This window comes from Zootermopsis nevadensis, unplaced genomic scaffold (genome assembly GCF_977971745.1).
Source record: "Zootermopsis nevadensis isolate Lab colony 2312 unplaced genomic scaffold, Znev_1.0 Znev_ptg000028l, whole genome shotgun sequence".
NCBI lineage: Eukaryota > Metazoa > Arthropoda > Insecta > Blattodea > Termopsidae > Zootermopsis > Zootermopsis nevadensis.
In genome coordinates this window covers 8,616,713-8,640,571 of record NW_028259160.1, presented here as the reverse complement: position 1 = coordinate 8,640,571, position 23,859 = coordinate 8,616,713, and the positions used below count along the sequence as shown (strand labels likewise).

Below are 23,859 nucleotides of genomic sequence, written 5' to 3'. Positions count from 1 at the left end.
GGGGTGGTCCTCCAGCTTGGGATTGGAAGAAAGCTAACTCCTCACCGGAAAAAAAAAGATTATGAAATGTACCACAGGGCTCACGGACTTGGGTCATGTGACGGCTCTTATGAAGATGGTTATGAACCTTCGGGCTCCATAGTCGGAGAGAAATTTGATTGCCCTAGCGTAGCCTACTGTCAGATTCTTCAGGACTCTGCTACATGGAGTGAGTACGGTAGTTTGTAACTGGCTTTTCTGACTGAGATTTTTCCTGACTTCTGTCCCTGCAGGAGACTGCAGGGGTGATACGTATAGAAGTTACGACCGATTGCTTTTAAATCTTCAGTTATGCAATGTTTATAAATGCCATGCCATGACGACACTTTACATGGCCAGTAAACCTGGGTCTACGAAAACCAAGTACCATACTTTGTAACTTGCATTCGGACGGCAGGTTTTACAGTAAGGGAGTAACTAGTATACCATCGGGTAGGAATGGGGGTCGCAGTTGTGAGGGTTATCAAATATTTTTCGTAAGTTTCTATAACCGACTAAACAGTTGTTCCCAAAATTCTATCACTCTAAAACTGAAAATAGGATTTCCCGGTCTAAAATTCCACATTGCTGAGAACTTCTTCCTTACGAGGATTTAATAAATTCTTGTGAGACGTAAGACGCTGATCGCCCTATGCTCGATATAGGCCATCTTCTGCAACTTATTTGTCTACCAAATGTTGCAGTGTAGTGGTCAACACTTACTTTGCACTGAGAGACAGCTTGTTCGTTACTCGATCTGTAAGCCAGGTATACTAACGAATCATTTTCGTGGTTTCTCTCTCTCTCATTGCAGACACATTTTTGTCGAATGCCAATCTGATCAGAGATTTCGATCAATGAAACTTCTCTTAACATTACTGTTGATAAAGGCGACGGTAAAATTAAAACAACGCAATGCAGTGTAACTGACGCCAGTTGGGAAAACAATTTTAGAACACATCGCATCAACTGATTATTTGATACTTCTGCCATAGAATAATAAGGATAGTACTGGTAGGATATTAGGGTAAATACAGAAATGAGTACACCTAACATTTCCTGTCACTTTCATGTGTGTAGCTTTACAACCCTCAATGAAACCAAGCCTCCTTCAGTAGCAAGCACAGTAAAATATTTATTTTTACTCAGATGTATCCAGTACAGTGTTTTAAACTTCAGACAATATAAATAGTTCATTCCTACAGCTACATAAGAAGTATCCCATGACGTGTTATCATCTGTTCTGCTTGCAGTTTTCTTACAGTGATGTAAAAGTAACAAATACAACTAATGCCAAACTTTAAAATAATATACCGATCACTTCTCTAAATTCGAAACTGTACTACCACTTAATGTAATTACAGAGTATTATATATCAATCCTTCGTACATTTGTTGTTATATAAGCCAATATTTCACTGGCACTTTGACACGCCAATGTCACGGTTCGCGGTGACAATTTATGACATTCAAAGAGAAATAATGAATAAATTACATGTGTAATAAAAATTAAATGAAAATCATACTGAAAAAATAACGCGAACAACGGATTATTCATACAATCTTGTTTTTCTTAAATAGAATAGTTCAGGTACAATACACGGATATTATTTACAAAAAAAAAAAGAACTTACAGCACGCATTCAATTGTTACGTCACTCTTCGCGTTCGATTGGCTGATCAAAAATAAGTTCCGTTTCGTGTATTCTATTTCTACAACGCCATAGGCCAAAGTAGTGATGAAGTTATGGTGCGCTGAAAAAGGTGGTATTGTAGCCTGGGGCCACTAACGTATGAAATAAAACAGCGAAAATAAATTCACACGAGGCCGACGTATCGTCTCCAATCACAAGAACAGAACAGGCGATTATGATAAGCGTTGATTCAGTGAAACAGTGGCGATTGTTGGGTGCTGAAGAGAATATTTGGGCCTAGGGGAGAGCAGTACACGAGTATTCAAAGAAATACAGAACAAGGAGCTTCATTAAATCCTAAAGGGTTTTGACGACAGTGGTTTACACTTAAAATTATTCATTGTAAGTGACAGAGACTAGCTCTATCTAAGGGACCCAACAGAGTAGGTACCTCTCAACTGAAGACGGAGACAGTACCAGCCTCCGAAACGTCGTGGATATTAGAAAAAATCCACAGATACAGAAGGAACTGGATCCAACATGTACGAAGAATGGACAAGGACAGATTGCCACATCAAATTTCGAAACATAAACCAATAGGGAAAAGAAACAAAGGACACCCTTTGAAAAGATTCCTGGATGACTGAGGCCGGAAAGGGCCACAAGGCCCAAAATCCTTGATGATGACGATGGGAAAAGTCATGACAATGAATAATTTTAAGGAGCTTCATAATTTGTAAACCGTTATAATTAGGGTGATCACATCGAGACTGATGGGCTGGATGAGGCCTGTAGCATTCTTGGTATTTGCAAAAAATTAAAAATTAAAACAATATAAAAAACAAGCAAAGAGAGAATATGGGAGACCTAGGCGAAGATTGAAGGATAATATTAACGTGGTTACTACAGAAATTAATTTTTAGGTTGTGGACGGAATTGGTATGGTTCAGTATAGGGTCCAATGATGGACGATTGTGAACACAGTAATGAATCTTTGGCTTCCCTAAAACGTGGACAATTTTTTGACTAGCTGAAGGACTATTAGCTTCACAAGAAGAACTCTGATTCATGGAGTTAGTTAGTTAGTTAGTTAGTGGGAACTGTCAGCATCAAACGCAAATTAAAAGAATGTCCTTCTTTGGGCTCTAAACAAGCATGTGTTGAATAGCTTTAAGAGATGCATCCTGTCGCGTGTTGGAGATGACCAACTAAGGTCGAAACATATAGTGGATTCTTAATAAATACTGAAACTACAATAAAAAAATGCTTGTACAGACGGACTGTCAACATAACGTAGAATGTGTCAAAATTGGATGGATTTAGGACGGTTGTTGCTGAACTCAATAAAACTTTAATAGTTCTGCTTCTTAATTTTTCTTTTCACAGAACTTCGTCTTATTTAACGGTGGCTGTCTGCGATCGCTACATTGTGCTGCGATAAGAAATAGGTATTTTCACAGTCGTGGAATGTTTAAGAAATAACGCGTGTAACCAGAAGCGTTATTATAACTTGCCACTTAGAACTAATTTAACGACATAAGATAAATCTGGGCAAGTTAACAATGCTTCTTTCTTCTGCAAAAGTTTAACATACACTGAAGTTACAACTAATCACTGATATAAATCATTGTCCGTTATGTTCGATATTGCTGTTCTTCTGCACTTCAGCCGTCGTTTAAAATTATAAAATGGGCTATCGTCTTCAGTTTAAATTCTACTCTGGTCCAAGGTTCCAGAAATTGGGATTAGTAGTGGAACTATGGTCCAGAGATTTTAAATAGCCTCTTCTCTCGGACTTACTAGACCAAAAATTATCACCTGATAAAGAGATAAGAGCCAGCTGCCGAAACGTAGTGGTCTTGTTTTGGAATTTTATACGATGGTTAAAGGTCAGCAGCATTGGATTAGTATTGGTTCGGTTCATAAACGCCACAAGCTTAACTTTTAGAAACAAAACCATTTTCCGATTGCCGTCCTGTAAACCACATGCAGCCCAAATTCGTAAATTCTGAGACATGAATTAGTCTGTAGTCTACAATAATTGGAGTAAAATCTGAGCTGAATTAACCATATGTTACCTCGTGACACTTCGATCCAATGCGTAATTAATATTAGAGTCCGCTGAAAGAAATAGGAGTTTTGTTTTAGTCATGCAGTTTACGTCATTACTGCTTTCCCTACGTGAATTTATCTCTGTATTCCTGCATGTCTCTGTCCTTCACACTCTTTCCATATTCATCTTCCTTTTCTTGAATTTAAAATTTCGCCCAACTTTGTCAAGTGATGCTAAGCTTCCACTGACCTTAAACAGGTCACAGCCACTGGAGAGGTAGATGTGCAGTCATGTCATTCTGGACGTTAATTTAAAGTCAGTTCATTCGATCGTGAAAGATGAAGTTCGTTGGCGCTTTGGGAGAAAGTAAAAACTCAAACTGAATCTGAAGTTCTCCTTCGAAGTCCACATGAAATTCTCGCACAATCTGTGATAAATATAAAAATATATAAGACAAAAAATCAAATTTCGAAATTCAAACAAGAGAGGAGTGTGTTTAAGTTCAGAGTACACTTATTTTATATATTTGCGATTCTGCATAGCTCAATAGCATCGGCGTTTATTTATTACAGATAGGAATTTGTTACTATGGCAACGAAGGCACCCCATTCTCCTTATATTGGAGAAAAAAAACTACGGTCTCCGAAAAGCTGTCCGTCTTTAACAGATAACCAAAATAGCATTCGATTTCTTGACAAATATATGTGTAGACTTTATAGGCAGACGAACTCAAGTACTGACCTTGGCCACTGCGAGGTGTAGCTCCTGTTCCACGAAGCGTTTTCCGGGGCAAATCCGGCGACCACAGCCGAAGGGGACGACGAGAAACGGACTTGTGCGTGTCATCTCCCCCTTTTGCAGCCACCGTTCCGGCAAAAATTCTTGCGCCGCCGTAAAATTGGCCTCCTCCTGGCACGCGAGCCACGTGTGGCACAGAACCACAGTCTGGAAACACACATTCTATTCACTCAGACCATGTTTTAATGTGTGACATAATAATGTTGCTGTTCGCTTTCTTGTTATTTCGTGTCTTAACTGACTGTTACTCAGCTGTTAAAAAAATTGCTTACTCTAATGAAAATCGAAATTTCATTACCATTATCACAAAATCCTGCCACTCGAGCCTTATCATTAGTCAGTTTAATATAGTGCATACATAAACGTCTCCATGCAACAGAGTCGTTCTTGAGAAGCTGATAGTCACTGCACTAGTCAAGAAATTCCCGTCTTTTACGAGACCCAAAATTTTATTACCGTCTTCGAAACAGCCCACCATTAGCTCCAATGCTGCATCTCATAAATGGAGTCCATAACCTCTACTGCTCTGTATTATATCTTTAAATGTCACAATTAAGTTGAATTTAAAACTCGATCTAATATCAAGAAATTAAAATTGTGCCCTGTTGTACTGGATACTGATTTAAATTTAACTTAATTGTAATGTTTTATACAACGATAAAATTGACTTTTTGAAAGCATGGGTTTTCGTCTTTCAATTTCTATCACAGGCCTCGAAGCTTATTCCAGAGCTGTAGTTGTTTCTCCACTGATCCCTGAAGCTTACCCCTGCTGACACGACGTACCCGCTCAACTCCATGTCAGACTCCAATATTCTCGCCACGCAAGGGGCAACAGGCAGGACTCTGCAACACGCAACACACACTCATCAGACATTTGGCATGTCTGTATCGCTGCGTGAGTCGTCAGGGCAACGAACAAGTGTCACTGGAGATGGCTATCTTCTGGGTTGTAGCGCAAGGACCTCTGAAACGTCGGTAAACTTATACCAGGCTACACCTCGCAATAACCGAGAAGACAGCCATCTTGTTCAGTAGAGTTAGGGATAAAACATAGAGGCAGAGAGTAACAGCAATGCAGTTCTTTCCCAGAAGCAGCGTAAAACACAAAGTGCGAATTATGTTATTCAAAATTGTAATTAAGAGAGAAAATACTGAGGAAACAACATGGGACAAGTTAGGAAATGTACACAATGCGCAACAAATTTAGCGCGTTCGCCATAATTTGACCTTTAACCATTGGGAATGGGCAGGGATTCTCTGCACTGACACTTGGGCGAGCAGAAGCGCATGCAAATCTTAACGTAAAATAACATTTGCTGATGTTCCATTTTGAACAAAACTAAAATGCGTCGACGAATTTTATAAAATCTTCCCAATACAAAATTTACTTAAAATCCGCGAAAAGATGGACGGGCAGACAGGCAGAAAGACCAAAACTAATAGGCACATTTTTTATTTTTGTTGGGAACGCGCCTTAAAAAATCAGCATATTAACGTTCAGTCTGCATTAAGACACAAATCAAAAATATGATTAACTGTAACACTGTGCTGCCCCACCCAACGCCGCTGTTTCTCACCTGAACGCTTCCATCACGCAGGCCTGCAAGTAGTTCGCTCTTCTGATTGTTTCAGCTGTTAATGGGCAGCGTCCTGGAGCCACCTGCAGAATCTCTTCGTACAAGCGTTCCTGGACGCGGGGATTCTTCGCGATCAGATATAACACAAACACCAACGTATTCCCAAGCTGTAAAATTTATCAGTGTAACTACAGTAAATATTTTCAAACAAATCACATAAGCAATTAACAAAATATTTCTATCGACTATGGAATGGATGTGACTATGAATGGAAGTAGGTGCCACATGTGGAAAGCCTATTTCACAATAAACTTATGTCTGCATTGCTAATATTTTAACGATTTTCCTTGTTAATTAATGTGATACCATTGCTAAGATAAAAATCTGAATGCTTTATATTTATGGCGATTGGAACTAAACCAGTGCAATTTCAAGCTATTTTTCTTTCTTCAGGAAAAGTGTAGGCTTATGAAATTGTACTATTATGTATGTTAACGTTTGAACTAGTCGATTAGTCTTTACAACGTTTAGTATGAATGTAAAATCATCCGAGGACGCCCCAACGTCTTGCTTTATAATGTTCCGAAATTAGTAAAATGTTTTATTTAGCTTTTAGTTCGGCAGTGGCAATTTGTAGACTATTGGACATAGAAATATAAAGCATAAGATAAAAATATATTATAAACATTAATAGACAATACGAATGAAATATTGCTCATAAGTCAAGAATAACAAACACGGCGACAATGCGAAACATGTAGGTTATGTCTGATAAATTTAAAACGAAATCTGTCCTTAAGCAACAAGTTATTCAAAAGAGGAAAATACTGCAATTAATATTATAATAATCATCATAATAATACATTGTTGTTATTTATTGGCTCTGCAAACCCGGTTATGGGTTTTCGCCGTTTCTTGGTCTTGAAGTATGCATTTATGAGTAGTGAGTGACCAGCCCACTGAAATAATAATATTAGTAATAATAAATAATAATATACCCTAACAAACTTGAAAATGCAAACAATACAATAATCAGTCTGGGTTAGACCTCATCATATGACCATCTATGAATCTATTTGCGCCAGGAAAATGTCTTCATAGGAAGAATTCCATATTACCCTGGAATTGGGGTTTTACCTCTTGTAGTAAACTTGATATCAGAACTAGACATCTATCATTGACCTACTGGGTCAAGAACCTCGTTACAAATACTTCAATGCTTTTGATTTCCTAATTGTTTATTAATTTAATTCTAAACCTCACAAAATACTGATAATCACTGCTGTCACTACGTCGCGATCAAAAACGCCTGATTTATATGCACAACCCTCACGCACAGATGTAGGAGAAGTTGCCTGAACATGACGGCGCGGGCGCCGTGAAACAGCAATAACATTTTCGGATAGTAGTACACCAAATCCTCTAGCAACGTTCCAAGGTTACTGGCGATGCTGTGACGCGGTGTGTAGAGACATTCTGCAGTTCTTTATTCATTGTCTACATAATTTTAATTTTTTATGACGAGGCTTCGGAAGTTTATTTTTCTTCCGACTCCAGGTGACCGGTGGGAAGAGACACGCGTATTCTGTTGGTCCTCATGGTCGATCCTTCTTCCAGACTACCTGGTGCTACAGCCCAGAAGACAGCCAACCGCATGAAAACTTGTTAGGAATGCTACTAATTTACTACTGCAGACAGGATGGCTTATTACTCAATAATTTACTTTAGGGATTTCTTTATTTGTTACCGTATTATATTCTTCAATGAAACACCTAATTTAGGCGGTATCTAAGTGTTTCATTACAAAAACTTGCACAGTCGGGTCATACGCTGGAAAGTATTGACAGTTGTCTACGCATTGTGACCAAACTCACCGTCTGCATACCGGATGCGATGAAATCGATTATTGCAGCTTTCTTCTCCCGTATATCGAGACCTGGAGCTTTCAGAACAGACATGAAGATGCTGTTAACAGCGTCCATTGCACAGGAGTCTCTTTCTTCCTTCAAGGCCGATTCCACCAGATCTGACACGATACTGAAAAAAGCGTCCAAAGGTATACGGCATGAGAAATAAGCACTGGAATGTTCTTGTCTTATGCTAAACATTCTAATTCGAGCTCGGATTTGAGAATCTAGTGATGATGCTGTGTAATATTCAACACTGAAGATGGAGATAATAAGATAATCCGAACCGATAGTAACAACCTATACCATTTATTAAAATGTCCGTGATTATCAATGCGGTTTAAACGTTAATATTTCGGGGGCTATGAGCTCTCTCATTTTTTTATACTTCACGGTTCATGATTATCATCACATTCTACTCGCTTAATGCAAAACCATAAGTAATTTTCAAATAGTTAAAATCGCAGGTACTCAAAAGAACCAAATGAAATGTTAACATTCCACTACACAATTTCCTGCTTGTCAAAATTGTTTATACCTAAAACGATGATTCTTCTGCCACTTCGAAAATACGTGTAGGCGCCATGTTAACACTACGAAAGTCGAGAATTAAAAACGTTAAGAAGTATGGCGTGGGAGTCGCCATCTGTAGCATGAAATTAATTAATTCTGAACTTATTAATGTAAATTAACAGTCGAAATGAAATGACGGTTTAAGATGTCTATGGAAATTTAAAGCAGTTTAAATCCCCAGGAATGATTGCTACCATCCAGTCCTGAATTGCTCTCTTTCCAACTCGCATCTGAATATGTAAGAATATGCAGTTTACCTTCCGTTTTATTCGCGCAAAACGTGTTCTCTCGCCCAAACGGTAGAGCTTACGTACGTTGAGGGCAGACTAATCTGTGATCGTGACGTACCTAAGAAAAAGGACGTAACAGAAAGCTGGAGAAAGTAGCGACGTGTGCTTCATTTTCCGTACTATTCAGAGATATTACGATGAAAAAAACCAAAGATGAGATGTCTGGCAAAGGTAGACAGAATGGAAGCTATGAAAATGCGAAAATCTGATCGGAAAATACCACTTCGTATACACAGGGGTAGATGGAACTGCAATACTAAAACGAATCTTAAAGAAATAGTGTGAATATGTTGGATGGATTAAAGTGGTTCAAGACAGTACTCAGTGGCGTTCTCTTGTTAACTTTATCAATGCAATTTCGGGTTTCAATTATTCTTGGAGGTTTATGCGATTATCAGTTTTTAAAAAGGTTTCTGGTACATGCAGGCGTGTTTATAGTAGTTAGTTTTTAATAACAATAATTAGTTTCTTAACTCACTTTTCGAATGTACCTCGTAATACAGAAAATTTAATTAAAATTACAGTGAGCCAAAACGTGCTCAGCTGGAAACTTCTTTGAAGGGTTCAATGGCAAATCCTTCATCACTCGATACCATTATGCTTACTCATATATCTCCTCCTCGCTTTTCACCAACAACTTGTAGGACCGAGTGGGAATCACCTTCCAGAATGGGAGTCCGTAGAAGGTGTCACGTGAGGCACGGAAATGGCCCTTAACAGCGGCGGCCAGCCGGTTTGCCAGGGCGTCCACTTCACGTTCGAGAAAGCCCATGCGCCGCCCCAAGATGAGGGTGCACGTGCCTGCAGACATGGGACACAGAATCGATGTAGCAAGGACTCCATTTGACCACATACGCGGCATTATTTAGCGAACTAACCTCTACAAACGAATGAATGAGAGATAAAGTAGGGCATTTAATGGAGGAAAAAATAAATGTTTACTATGAAAGTTCACAGAAAATGTCCTTTCGTCCTCACGTAATTTGAAAAGAAAAATCTAAGGCGTTCAGAAGCGGAAGAGGTAAGTGATTTTAATTGGAGCAATAAGAGAGGTTGAGCAGGGTCTTACTGTACTCGAATAGAATTCTGAATGTTCATACATATTGTTCTTGGAGGCAGTGTTTGGTAGAATTTTAAAGTAAACATGGGGGCGTAAATACATATGTTATAATTTATAAAGCACTGCTTATCAATTTCAGCTATGCATTTCGCACGCAGGAATAGGTTAACAGAGCAAGTGATGTGTTGCGCCGCGCGTTATTCTGTCCTTAGCTTTTCGGTTGGTTGGGCTTCAGAGGGTTAAGTGTGTCTTTATAAATTTGAGAATTACTCAAAACTGGATCACATTTAGAAACAGTACAGAGTTACAAGTATGACAATTTCGAGAGTGCAGAAAATCAAATAAAAAGGAACGCTGTGAATATAGTTTAATAATGGAAATTTAGTTCATGAAGACGCGATGGTCTGAACATAGATAATGAGTCAAGAAACATTAATATTTTAAAAACCTGTAAACAGATAACCCCACGTAAAACCATTTATTCTGTACGATGTATGTCTTGAAAACACAGGCCACCTCGATGAAATGGTTGGCTATTACTGTCTGTAGACTCTACGGAACAAATGCTTATGTTGCAAGTTTGTAATTAGGAAGTACAAAGTGAACAAACAATCCCCTTGGAAACCCTTACTAGGAAAGTGGTTTATCCGTAATGCAGGAAAGTCCGTGTCATTAATATATGAGCATTTTCAACTTTGAAGTATGAACTCACTCTCCAAACCCATCCTGTTCACAGATTCCTCGAATCCCGATACGACATCTCGCTTATCACGTGTCGTTCTGAGAACTGATATGAAATCTTCAATGACTTGGTTTAGTTCTGGGAGAAACCGCAATATGGTCTTGGCGCTAGTGAGCTCAGGGGTGAGAACAGACCTCAACATGTGCCACTTTTCGCCTTGCCTGAAACAATTCAGTCATGCGCATTAAAAACATTATTTTCGGGTCATGTCACACTTTAGTGCATCAGCTGCTGGCATTACACTGGATTAGGAAGGTTTCAGTAGTGTACTCCTTTGAACACTAAAATAAACCTAGAGTTACATGATAAGTTTTTGGCCAGCAGATTGGCTGTCAGACTCTCTAATGACTTTTCTGCATGACTCTCAGTAAACTAACAATTCCCAATAGCTTCTTCCACTGTTCAGACGTCATTATGTTCAAATTTATGGGCAGCAAAGGACGTCAGGTACAACTTAGTACCGTATGGGCTCGCTCTCAAGTTATGCACAGTGCGTGTATGTAATATGTGGATCGAAACTTACTCGTTGACTAGTCCGAGGGTTGTGTAGCGATCTGGCCGAGACTGGCGATACCACGCCAAGACTTCTGTCGGTGGACGCAGCGGGAACTTACTTTGATGCTTGAGGACTTTCTCGATGTCCCGTCGTTCTAACAGACTTACCACCGGGAAATTCCACAGCGCCCTCTCACGTACAATTCTCCCGTATCGTCGAAACATATCTGCGAGACATAAGCAGGCAACAGAATAAGAAAGGCGTACTCCAGAAATAAGGTGCACGTGTTTTTAATGTGCGCTTTTTTTGGATCGTCGCTTTATTTATTGAACTATTGCAGTTAACACGATTGATAATTTTAACATAAATTTGTAGACGTGCATACCCTTTTTATTTCATGCATAACGCTGTTCGTCGTATACTTACCTCTGTAGGCCTCGTGCACCAAGTTCAGGTTGTACCGTCCGAAGATAGAATATATCCATCTTGTGCCCAGTATAGGTAAGGCAGGGCAGGGTCCAGGTATATCTCGGACTGTGCGACGTCTCTGAAGTTTCTCTGGCAACAAATAAATACGACAGTTGCTGCATTATACTTCGAAAAAGGACAGGGGTAATCTACAAGATAGCGCTGATGGCTGTGTCTGGATAATAAATAGAATGGTGAACTCCCTCGTTCCGTTTCTCGCCACACAACCATTCGCCTTGACTGGAATATCATTTACAACGAGGGATTTATACGCATGTACTAATGCGACAATTTAATCGCAAGCATCGACAGTGTTGTAATCAATTAAATGGAAATTATTGAATTAATTATTCGGTTTTGTCCGTCTAATCACAATTATATTTAAAATTTACAAATAAGATAATTAAAATATCATTTTATGTTCCACATCGAATAATCGATTTACATTTGGAACATTTTTACAACATGTTTCGGTTTCATCGAACCATCTTCAGGTGTAAAATTATATCAACAAACGTAAAACTCAATTACAATTTCTGTTGTGTAGCTTTTTGGAGATGTTCATATCCAGATTATTTTTACATATTGGAGTGAATGTATTGTTTTGAAGTGTATGCTTTTGATGTTCTACATCGGCCTGCAAAGCAAATGATTCAAAGAAACACTAATGAATATGAAAGAATATAGAAAACAAAATGAAATAATAATTATATAATTGGAAAGTAAAATTAAACATACCAAAGATGAGAGTGTAGACACGTTGATGTGTCTGGAGGTGTCTAGAAGTACAACAAACATTTAAACAAAACAATTGCCTAAACGATAATAATATTTACCTTAATAACCCCATCTTTAATGCCCTTCAGATCCTTGACCCCAACCCCGACAACCACCTTTCACTTACTCTCCCTACAAGCAACCGCAATCAGTATTGAACCTTGTTCGGATACATCATTACTCCTAGACACCTCCAGACACATCAACGTGTCTACACTCTCATCTTTGGTATGTTTAATTTTACTTTCCAATTATATAATTATTATTTCATTTTGTTTTCTATATTCTTTCATATTCATTAGTGTTTCTTTGAATCATTTGCTTTGCAGGCCGATGTAGAACATCAAAAGCATACACTTCAAAACAATACATTCACTCCAATATGTAAAAATAATCTGGATATGAACATCTCCAAAAAGCTACACAACAGAAATTGTAATTGAGTTTTACGTTTGTTGATATAATTTTACACCTGAAGATGGTTCGATGAAACCGAAACATGTTGTAAAAATGTTCCAAATGTAAATCGATTATTCGATGTGGAACATAAAATGATATTCTAATTATCTTATTTGTAAATTTTAAATATAATTGTGATTAGACGGACAAAACCGAATAATTAATTTAATATTTGATTCACAATATGACGCAATTATACTATCTTATGGAAATTATTGGTTGATTTAGGCCGGTGTTAAATTGAAATGCTCGTAAGCACACACGACCTATTTGCACAGTGTTACTCGTATGCCAGAGGTAATAGATACATTGCCTCTTAAAGAAATACCAGCGCAGAAGGATGTTTTTCCCGCTTCATCTCGTTTCGTTGAAGAGTAAGGTTTTTAAATTGAAAAGAAAAACCTCGAAATGGAGGATGCGTCAACAATGGCTAACTCCAACGTCATGAAACAAAATGTTTGATTTCAAGTTTGCTAACATAGGAGCTGCATGAACTTTTGAAACAGAGTTACAGCCGTTAAGTAAAAAACATTTCTGATACATACATCAATAAAATAGAATAAAATTTAATTATGATAATACTTTTGCAGGGCGTTTTATTACAACGTTGCAACACGAACAGCGGAGATTACGCGAGTGAAGACAGCTCTGAATTCGCAATGTAGCAACGCTGTACTGAGACACGGGGCAAGGAGGAATTGGAGTCCTTCCGTGGCCTTGAAGCATGCAAAGAGCACTTTGTGTAACGTGTTGCATTACTCGTAATTGTCGACTATGGAACTCCCATTTTACAAGAAACTGGCAGCTGAGATTCACACTATTCAGACTGAAAGAAAATCTCGAAAAAAAAAATAACACGAATTACAAATGAATAGCTTTAGAAACTTATAAAATAGGAATAATTTCTGTAGCTAACTCAGCTGAACACTCACTGTCTACCGGATTTTCGCAGTACATGAGCTACTTGAATAACCTTACTCTGCTATGAAATCCAAATACGGAGTTTCTTTACATGAACACAAAAACATGCCTCAGACCAGCAGATTCTAGCCCATTTCATCTCAAATACCTGACATTGTTCCACCAAACAATGGAGTAGATATATGCAGAGTCTCGGTTTCAAACAAGGTGAACAATGCGTCCTGGCTAGAATTATCACACTCATCACAAAACTCTCCCCATTAAGCATTACAACGCGTGGCACACGAGGAAGAGGCTAGAAATAATATGTTAATATTCCTGTGTCTAATTATCGAATGTGTCTGTTCAGTTACCAGCTAAAATATGAATCCCATTGTCTTTGTAATGACGAAAGATTTTCTTATATTAGTCTTCAAAATACCATTTCGTTATATGAACATATACAGATCACTTTAGCCTCGTAACTGGCACGTTAAACTTCGTTTACTGCAAGAAACAAACTCTGAATTAGAGTATTCCATACTTGTAATTGTTTAATAAGTTCCAAGAAAATCTTCTATGCTATTTATTGCATTAACCAGTATGTAGCTGTCTAGCGATAAAACCGCGGTGAATATAGAGATTGTTTTAAGTTTATAAACAGCAAATGGTGTCCGAGATTCCAGACCAGAGAGGAAAATACGGGAAGGAAAGTTTCAGACAGATGAGTTGACAGAGGCTTGTGGGTTAAGTAGCTAAACACTTTGACGCCAGGTCCCGAAGACTCGAACGCTTATACTAACACCCGCCATCAGACAAAATATTGAACTTTGCAAACGTTTTACAAGACAGGAAAGGCCAAGTGACGCGCTTTTCCCAAAGCTTTGTCGGTCGTTTGCAATTGTTTATTAGGGGTCTTAATAGATCGTGAATGTTGTCTTTCTAATTGCGGCTGAAAAGATATTAATGCAATAAAGCGCTTCATAATTTATACCTTCACCAAAAATTATTAGCGTAATCAAATCAAGGAGAATACGGCGGGCGGGAAAAATGGCATGCAAAATGCAAGGAAAACTTTGACATATACTAAGGATAACATTAGAATGGATGTTAATGATAAAGGATATAAGAATGTGGACTGGTTGAGGGCAGGGGCCAATGGTGTGCTATTGTAAACGAACGTTCAGAAACGGCAACAAACATTTTTGGTTCCATAAGAGACTGAAAGGTTCTTGATTAACAGAACTATTACTACTAACAGCTTCTTAAGAATACCATTGCTCCACTGACTCAGTTTTACACTCTCCTTTTAGTCGGTTTCCACCGTTTCGTGGACAGAGACAGAATACCTGAAAAATAAAAGTCTTTATCTCACGGCAAGGTTCATCCTTAAACACGACCTTCGAGTTCATCGTCACTTGTCATGAGTTGACACAATACCTCGCACCTCGTGTCATTAATTCCTGCTACAAGTGGCCGACGCGAGTTTGGTCATCCTCATAAGACGCAGTCAGCAACAATTTGACGCCCATGGTTAAGATCCTTACTGGAGTCGTAGTATATCTTTACACGCAGTCGAATTGACGGCTGGCACGTTCCACAAGAAAGGGAGAGAGTTTTCCCCGCAAAGAATCTTGCCACATTTCGGAACCGCAGTTTGCATATGCCACGTTCTCAAAGATGAACCTAGAAACTATCCCCGATAAAATACCAGGTTTATTACAACTATAAAAACATTTAGATTTAAAAACGAAATAAGAATAAACAAGAAAAAGTTTTCGGTGATAGAGGTAATACCCCCACTAAATATGAAGACACGGCGATAAAATCCAGAAAATAGCCAATTTCGGACTCGCCTCCGTGAAAACCTCAAATCCTACTAAATATGGCCTTGTTTCCATTCTTCATTAACTATTCGAATCTTGACAGAAGATGGTCATATTAATCATGCTTTTTATCAGATTTTTTAAGCTGGTCAAGAAATTCCCCGTCTGTTATGGAATCTGCGAGTTCATTATTATGTTCAATACAGATCGTTATTGGATTTTATTCCGAGATAAACTAATCTAGTCCAAACCTTCGTGCAATGTTTGCGGTAAATTTTAATATTATCCTTCCATGTATGCCTATGTCTTCCAGGCACTTTTTCCTATCATGATTTACGCTATGAAATTTTGTACTATTTCTCTTTTCTCCTTGTTACCCAGGAGAACACGCTTTACGCGAACGCTCTGCCCCTGCCGCGTGCTTAGATTCGAAACGGACACACTTTTAAAGACGTTTTCATTTCTCTTTCGAGTAAGATTTTGCCCTGCGTGCTGGTAATACGACAGGCTGCAGCAGGCCTATCTAATAGAGATTTTGTTTTTCTGTTTATATAATTAAACCACGGCCATCAAATTCATTTTCACAGCTTATACACAACCCAAACATAAGTATTCTTCACAAAGTGTGCATAAATACTTGTCTTATTTTATAAGTACGAGTACGTGTTTTTACAGGAATCTTTTCATTTCTAACTGCGTGTTTGGCTCTATGCTCTCCCTTGGCTAGATTATCTGGTTTATCACATAAGAAACTCCGAACGGTGCCTCTGTACTAAGCGTACAATAGCGTCGTCTGGTTATGCATAGCAACCTGAAAACCTATTCCACGAACCCTGCAATTTAAGATTTTGTGGAAGTTCTTTTAACAGTACTGTACCGTATCATATCAGTGTTTTGTTACACTATTCACAAAATGCTTGCGTCATCTACCATTATGTAATAAGCGTTATAGATAAAATATTAGATTATTCTGCGTAGCCGTGGGAATTTGATACCGACGTCATGGCGGGTAGGATGACATCTTATTGTCGATATTTTCAAGCGTCCTATTTTTAACCACAAGTCAGATCTTCTTTTTGGCTTTTTGTTTTCGTGTCTCTTCAACTTGACTCCACCATTATTTGTTCAGAACAAAGGTAGTGGGAGAATTCCACGCTGTCTGCCTAGTAACAAGCAGTTACATACGATTTTCTTATTTCTAATGCATGGCTAAATATACTGTTCTAAAATTATGAAATATGATGTTATTTCCTGTTAAAATGCCCTTTTACTTTCTACAAGTCAAGCCTCATGTAAAGTTATGCCATTTCATACCGTATAGTAATAAATGCAAACGATCATTTTATGTACCAATCGCTTTTGAACTTTTTTTAGCCTTTCGATCTATATGACACGAACACAAGTGTTTCTGTAAAGTATGTCACAGCTAATTAAGCCTCCTTACAACCAGCTCTGCAAATATTTCTTTTGAAAACATTTAAAATCTAGTGATTAATTTAAAAGTAATACAATATCTCTATCCCACTTACAAGAATGCTTTGTTAACTTGTGAAATTTAAGATTTTCGTGGCCGGGAGTATTAAAATGGCTGATTTTCGGGGTTTTTGCGGCATTTAGCGTGGCAGACGTTTACTGACGCTTCGGAGGTGCTTGCTGCCTCCATCATCAGGGCGATGAGCAATCCGCTCATGGCTTGAATGCCGATGACCTTTGTGCACCGTGTTATGTAACGGATAAGTAATGGAGCTATTTGTCGTCCTTCTGAGTGCAATAAACAAAGAATTGGTCGATGGATGACCTCGAAATTCCTTGCTACCTGATCTATAAATTGCATGGTTTAAATGCAATATAGGGGTATGGCAGGTCTATGTCCTTTGAAGTTTGAAGATAAGCGTTCGTAGTAAGGTGCAATAAAAATAACGGACGTCAGTCTTTCCACCAGAAAACAGTCCCTGACAGAACAAGCGATGACAATGGAGCGCGTGTTAGTTCCGCAAGTCCTCAACGAAACTTTATTAAACTCGGCCACTTCTCAATAGCCAGGTCTCCTTTAAAGTTAGTCTATGTCTTTACACAGCCTAATTCCAGTGCATTCAACTATTCTTACCATAAATTGTTTTAAGATAAGTTTTTATTTTCTTTGGAGATGGAAGTAACAAGAGACTGCAGAGAATTACGTGATGAAATTGGTAATTTATTATCTTCGTCTGATACTGTTACAATGATTAAATTGCGTAGGATGAGACGGGCAGGGCATATAGAAGTTATCGAGAAAAGTTATCGTGCATGTATTATCGAGGAGGAAGGTGTCGACCTGTTGTCGAAGAAGTCCAGAAAATGTAGTATATATACAACAAATTACACAAATGTGGATGATTCAAACATACTGAATTACCTGTATAAATAAGACGTAAATCAGGAATGAAACTAATAATATATGAGTCGACTGCGTATGAAGTTATACATATAAATGTATATTAATTACATATTAATATATAATTAATTATAAAGTAAGAGACTGCCGGAACAGAAATAGGTGTGTATGTCTATGGTCCGTGAGAAATCAGTGTTAAACTGACACAGACTGTGAATAACAGAACGCAAAGAATGTTGCTATTCTTAATACATAAAAGTATTTTGTCGGAAAAATCTCAAACTAAGAAATGAGAACAAAATGATCTTGAAATCTCAAAAGGACAAATTATAAATGCGTACGACGACGTTGAGAAGATAAAGATATCTACCAGCAGAAAGTAGGCCACGACCATTACAAAAATTGAACACACGCACCCAGATTTTTAAAACGCGTTCCTATTGTTGTCCACCCCTCATTTGCCTTCATGTCCGTTTACTGCCGACAGGCTAACGGTAGCATGGTAATAGCCCCACGGAGTGTCAATTACTTTTATACGCCAATTTCTGCAAATATACAACATAACGTTTAGGAGATAAACTATCATCACGGTACTTTAAGCAATTCTTGCAACTAACTGCAAAAAACCTTAATATTGGCCATGTTTCTAGCTTGCAATTTAATTTCCAGAATGGAAACTGTGGAGCCCCCCCCCCCCCCCAACACACACACACACACCGATGCAGCTGCCCATGTTGACATTTTCCGCCACTCTCAGCCATAAGGCTTTTAGCTTCTCTGTGACGCATCCAGCCTAAATGACCGTTGTACATAATGCAGGCATCCCCTTCAGTTTTTCCCTCTGTTGTAGGGAATCCAGCTGGTTAGCACAGCAGTTACGTGCATTGATTCCCAAACCCGCATTCCGAAAGTATCCGATTCGAATCCCTGCCATGAATTATGGAATCTGGTCGCTATTTGTCATGGTGTCCTACATCCCAGAAAATAGGGATGCTTCTAAAATAGGCCACAACCGTGATGTACATTTGTGTTGATAAATTAACGCACGTTCGATTTCTAGAAAAGCTTTTCAAGCTATATATATTCTTTAATTTTAATGACCACGTTTCCAGAAACTAAACACCCTTACAATACGCCTAGCTATGTGATGAATCAGACGGAAATCCCAACCGAGGTTTGATAAGATGACCCATACGCAGGGGTAGTGATAACGCTGTGGTGAAATGAACGGAAGGATGTTCTTGAAATGAATCTCTTTCGTCAGAATCTAGCCATAAGGGTCCCACATACACCACAATCTTATTCGCCAAGTTTCCGGATACGGGTTAAGTCCACCGGTTCTACCCACGTCCACACACTACAAAGTACAGTCACGTAAGAAAAAAATCCAAGTGATTTGATTTTGCTCTTTCGAGGTTTTGAAACACCCACATTCTTTAAAACGGCTAGTTTTAGTCCGTAAACTAGCAGCCCTACGCATATCAACATACCCGTATTTGTCTTCCTAATTACTATAGCTGCTTGGAAATACAGTCAGACAGAGGTTTGATATGCATTTCGTGTAAAATACGCATTTATATTAATTGAAGAATCATTTCACTCCATTTCATGCATTTGACTTTCCCTCTATTCTCATTCTTGACATTTTAAAGTTTCCGGGCAACTTGTAAAAATCTGCCTACTGGTAACAGCACTTGAGGATAGAATTTTTTTGCAACACGGCGTCACAGCTGGGAAATTAATGAATCGTGCCACTTAAACGTTTTTCCGAGGTTCACGGAAGTTTAACTAAGCACCAAACAAAAACCGGATTTTTCACACCGCGGATGACATCATGCCCTGATTTCCCTGCCTTGGTTAGCCGAAACGTGAACACTAGACCAGTCACCTCTACCGAGCATCGTGGCCAATACGCGGAGCATTGACCAAGGCCTTTACGTACCTTCGTAAAATGTTGAGGAGGTATACGAGTATGGGTAGTTTCTGTTACACATTCCATGATGTAGAGTCTTTCACGAGAAGCGAGTAGTCGCACAGGCAGTTAAGAAATCTCCAGTCTTTTATGGAACCCGAACGTTCATCACCACGTTCGCAAGAGCGTGATACCATTTCCTGTTCGTAGGCGAATCCAAGAGAAAAGCAAGACTGAGATGCAGGAGGAGATGGAATTCGAATAGCACTTCGCCAGCTCATGAATATGTTCACAAAAATGAGAAATTTGACACTTTTATGCTGGTTTATTGTGCCAGTAAATTTTGTTAATTGGACTGTGTCATATTTGGAGTTTGTTTACCGGAGTGTAGAGCAGACGCAAGCTGGAAACACCATAACAAGAGGGACAATGGTGTAGGTGCGTTTTGTTCCGAGGTCAGAGCATGTTTAAAGAAACAAGAGATTCGATATTTGTGTGACTACTGTTGCTAGGTATAAGTGCATCAGTAAACCGATAGCTCCCATTCATTCGGTGCCACCGGTAAGTATTCGGACAATAGCGAAGGGTTGCTGGACTGATATTATAAAAGAAAGGCTACTGGCAATTTACCTGTACAATCGTCAAAGAAGACCCCGGTCACAGGAGTTTGTGAGCCAGACCCATTGATTTTACAACATTTTGAAAAATACGCACAGGCCATACACGTAATGTTGCAACAAATCCTTTTTCTTTTTACCTACATGTCCAGGTAATCTATACCATAAAACTCCTGTTTCCTCGGTTTTCTCAATTTCATTCTTTTTGTCTGAACTGGTTTCTACGAGACCATAATGCATAAAACGATCCACCGATGTTTCGTCGCTAGGCAACCATATGTGAGGACGTACAAAGAGAGGATCTCTTTGGTATTTACAAGCTGTCACAGAGCGGCTCCAAGGCGCTAAATAATATAAAACATGTGCAATGTCACATTCTTACGTGTTTAGTACCACAACTGAAGAAAGAGAAAGTAATTGAATATTTCTAGCAGGGCGCGAACAGTCATGTGTTAATTAGAAGCTCAAGTGTGTTATTGTTTACTTTGAAGCTGCATTTAAAAGATTTATCTAAAACACGCGTAGTTATAACAATGAAGTACGTGAGAGATTTCAGATTATCACGTCGAGTATGAAGATGGCTGTATTCTGTATTTTTGCACCTTTCATCTTGATAGAGGTTTTAAAGGTACTTGCTGCCTCCATAATCAGAGCGAGAGGTATATAATGCATTTATAGCAATTTTACCGGAATATCTTAGCCAGTAAAGTGCTCGGATGTTGGCTGGACAACCGGGATTCGATTTTCAGTAGCGACAGGACTTCCTCTAATTGCCACATCTGGAATATTTCCGGGACGCGCTTATTCTCCTATCAAACTCAATACAGTGTATTAACAAGGTTTAGAATGCGTGGAACTTAACCTCCACTGCATAATACTTAGACACGGGGACAACTTCGCATTATCTTGCATTTTCTTTTCAAGTTGGCATTTTTCTTTCAGGCCTTGTTCTAAGTGCGCAACAGGAGGATAGCAATTCGCTTTTATTTGCTCTATAAGAATGTCTAAAACACCTTTCAGATGCAAGCAGACACGCCCAACGAACAAGTTAGTCTGAGAATAAGTTGCTAAATTACGGTTCAAGTCATCGTCCGAAAGGTATGGAGACCAGGCGTGACGACGGTAAAGTATGATACAGTTTCGACCGGGCTGCGAGATTTGAGAGGTTCTTGTACCTAAACGGGTCATTGGACCCTAACAAGGCCGTTTTAACGTTCTTATGTATTGCCAATGATCCGTATGGCTGTGGGATAAGATATTATTTAATACGCGTAGAATAATGGAATACAGAACTGTAGATGCTGACGAAACTAAGAAATTCCTCGGCCGACTTTTGTCACCCTCTCGTCTAGGGTTTTCAGGTAATGAGGCTTGGAACGTAATACCGGATTTCCTATTTCGTTGTAATTTCTATTAAGCTTCATTATTTAATTAAATTATTTATTTGCGCATTTGCGTCACGGCGCGATGCGTCCTCAAAAGAGGGATGGAGGAGGAGGTTTCAGATAAGAAGGGAAGCTGTGAGAGAATAAGCAGTCGCGGACAACCGACAGAGGGTGGTTCGGGGGACTAAGTATTCCTTATTGTAAGCAGCAGCCTGTTACGAAATGTTACACAGGGCCTCGGACGTAGATAGAGTCATGAATTATTTGACTAGCTAAGCGACTATTACCTTCTAAAGAAGGATTCTGCTCCATGTAGTAGGTTACTTATTTGCTTACTTTAATTAATAATTAAGTGCAGGTTTTAATAAGGCTGCCATGTACGCAGCAAAGAGTAAGTGTTCAGAAAGAAAGAAGAATTTAAAGGGTATGTTTCTCAGCACTTAGATCAACTATCAACTGAGTTCACTCATGATTTTCCTCAGCATCTCAAGGCAAGTATTTGTAGAGTAGTGCCTTCTTTAAAAGAGGCTACCATGTTCTTCAATTGTTATCAGTCATAATTACGTATATCTTCCCATTCGAGTCTGTATAACATACGATGTGAAGAGAGCGTCGTTAAATGAATAGTGCCCATTCGCAGGCCACAGAAAGCAGGCTCCACCACTTGTTTGTGACTGATGCTATCAGAATGTAGCTCGTATGTTGCGTGCGCGCGTGGTTTTCAGCACGTTAGAGTTCTACTGCATTCCTGGTCGGGGAATAGCGAGAATAAAGTCGGTCTGGTACAATACGACACGCGGTATACCATTCTCGATGCACAGCAGAATGTGTAACGCCTATATCTCATGGAATACTAATATCTGTCGATCTGTCTTCCTGTGAGTGTCTGATAAGATGCACCAGGTTCGCTTTCTGCGAACTAATGCTCGTAAAATACTGTCTACTTAAACGATTTGAAGCACTGACGATTGAATGAAACGAAGTCTCCTCAAACCATCAGCCGTGTGAAAATGCAGTCAGTTAATATTTCGGAGCCTCCCTCTGCCTCCATCGTCAGGGGTTAATACGAGCGACGCGACAAAACGTGGCTGAATAGAAATGTAACGGGCAGCCACATCACTCGCATCAGCCTCTGATGATGGAATCGGATTCAGTATCCGAAACGTCAGGAACCAACTCCGTTTTCAAGTACAGGATGTTTCACAGAGAACAGCTCAAAAAATCAAATACAAAGTTTGTCAAGAAGCCCATTTTACGTCGTAAGCAGGAGAGCAATTGAGCCTATTCGGATAATGGCCAGTGTTTAAGAATACGAGAGGCATTTCATTTCTGAAAAAGCGGTAGTGTAAATTTAGTCACTTTTGTTTTAGATTAAACAATAATAACATTTACAATAAGTTATCTGTTTATGTTAGTGCTACCATAGGAGCCACTTTGCCAATAAGCACGAATTAAAAAGCAAAATAAAAACAGATTTTTTTTTGCATTTATTCACGTAATATCGAAGGAACATCGCATGGCGCATGTAGTTATGTCTCGTTTTACTGCTAGGTTTAACTAATTAAATGGGTGTGGTTTCAGTGCTTATTATGGTCAAAAGTATTTCCCCTGCCTTGTACGTACCCAAACGTTTAATTACAGGGCTCAAAAGAGCCCTCCATCGGCTAAATCCTGAACCAGAAGAATCCAGTCCGTACCTTCCAAAACTGTTGGTTAATAGCCACTATACTACCCTCTTATCTACGTCTAGGTCTCCTAAAAGTCTCTTTGCTTTTCATTTCTCGACTAAAATGTTTAAGCATTTCTTGCATCCCCTCCCGCAACAATTACTAAATAAATGTTCGCCTATCGTACTCTCCTCGACTTTGTCACCATCATAATAGTTGATGGAGAACAACAGTTGTGTATTTATATGATCTGAAGCTTCCGCGGCGACTAACATTAATAAAGTCTTCTCGGGCAATCAATCCCACCCAGTGACTGAGTATGTGC

The 23,859-nt window shown here is 38.9% G+C and overlaps 1 protein-coding gene across 1 annotated transcript in view; it reads right to left on the bottom strand.

Moving 5' to 3' along the window:
• Nucleotides 1-1,128: 1,128 nt before the first annotated feature.
• shd (cytochrome P450 family 24 subfamily A member shade) overlaps nt 1,129-23,859 on the bottom strand; it is a 47,842-nt gene continuing 25,111 nt past the window's right edge. The window contains exons 3-11 of the mRNA XM_022069190.2: nt 11,576-11,707; nt 11,177-11,375; nt 10,624-10,814; nt 9,457-9,652; nt 7,956-8,118; nt 6,082-6,248; nt 5,269-5,347; nt 4,446-4,649; nt 1,129-4,131 (exon numbers count right to left, since the gene is read on the bottom strand). Coding sequence (XP_021924882.1) covers nt 4,021-4,131; nt 4,446-4,649; nt 5,269-5,347; nt 6,082-6,248; nt 7,956-8,118; nt 9,457-9,652; nt 10,624-10,814; nt 11,177-11,375; nt 11,576-11,707 — 1,442 coding nt within the window. The 3' untranslated portion in view covers nt 1,129-4,020. The remainder of the gene's footprint in view (nt 4,132-4,445; nt 4,650-5,268; nt 5,348-6,081; nt 6,249-7,955; nt 8,119-9,456; nt 9,653-10,623; nt 10,815-11,176; nt 11,376-11,575; nt 11,708-23,859) is intronic.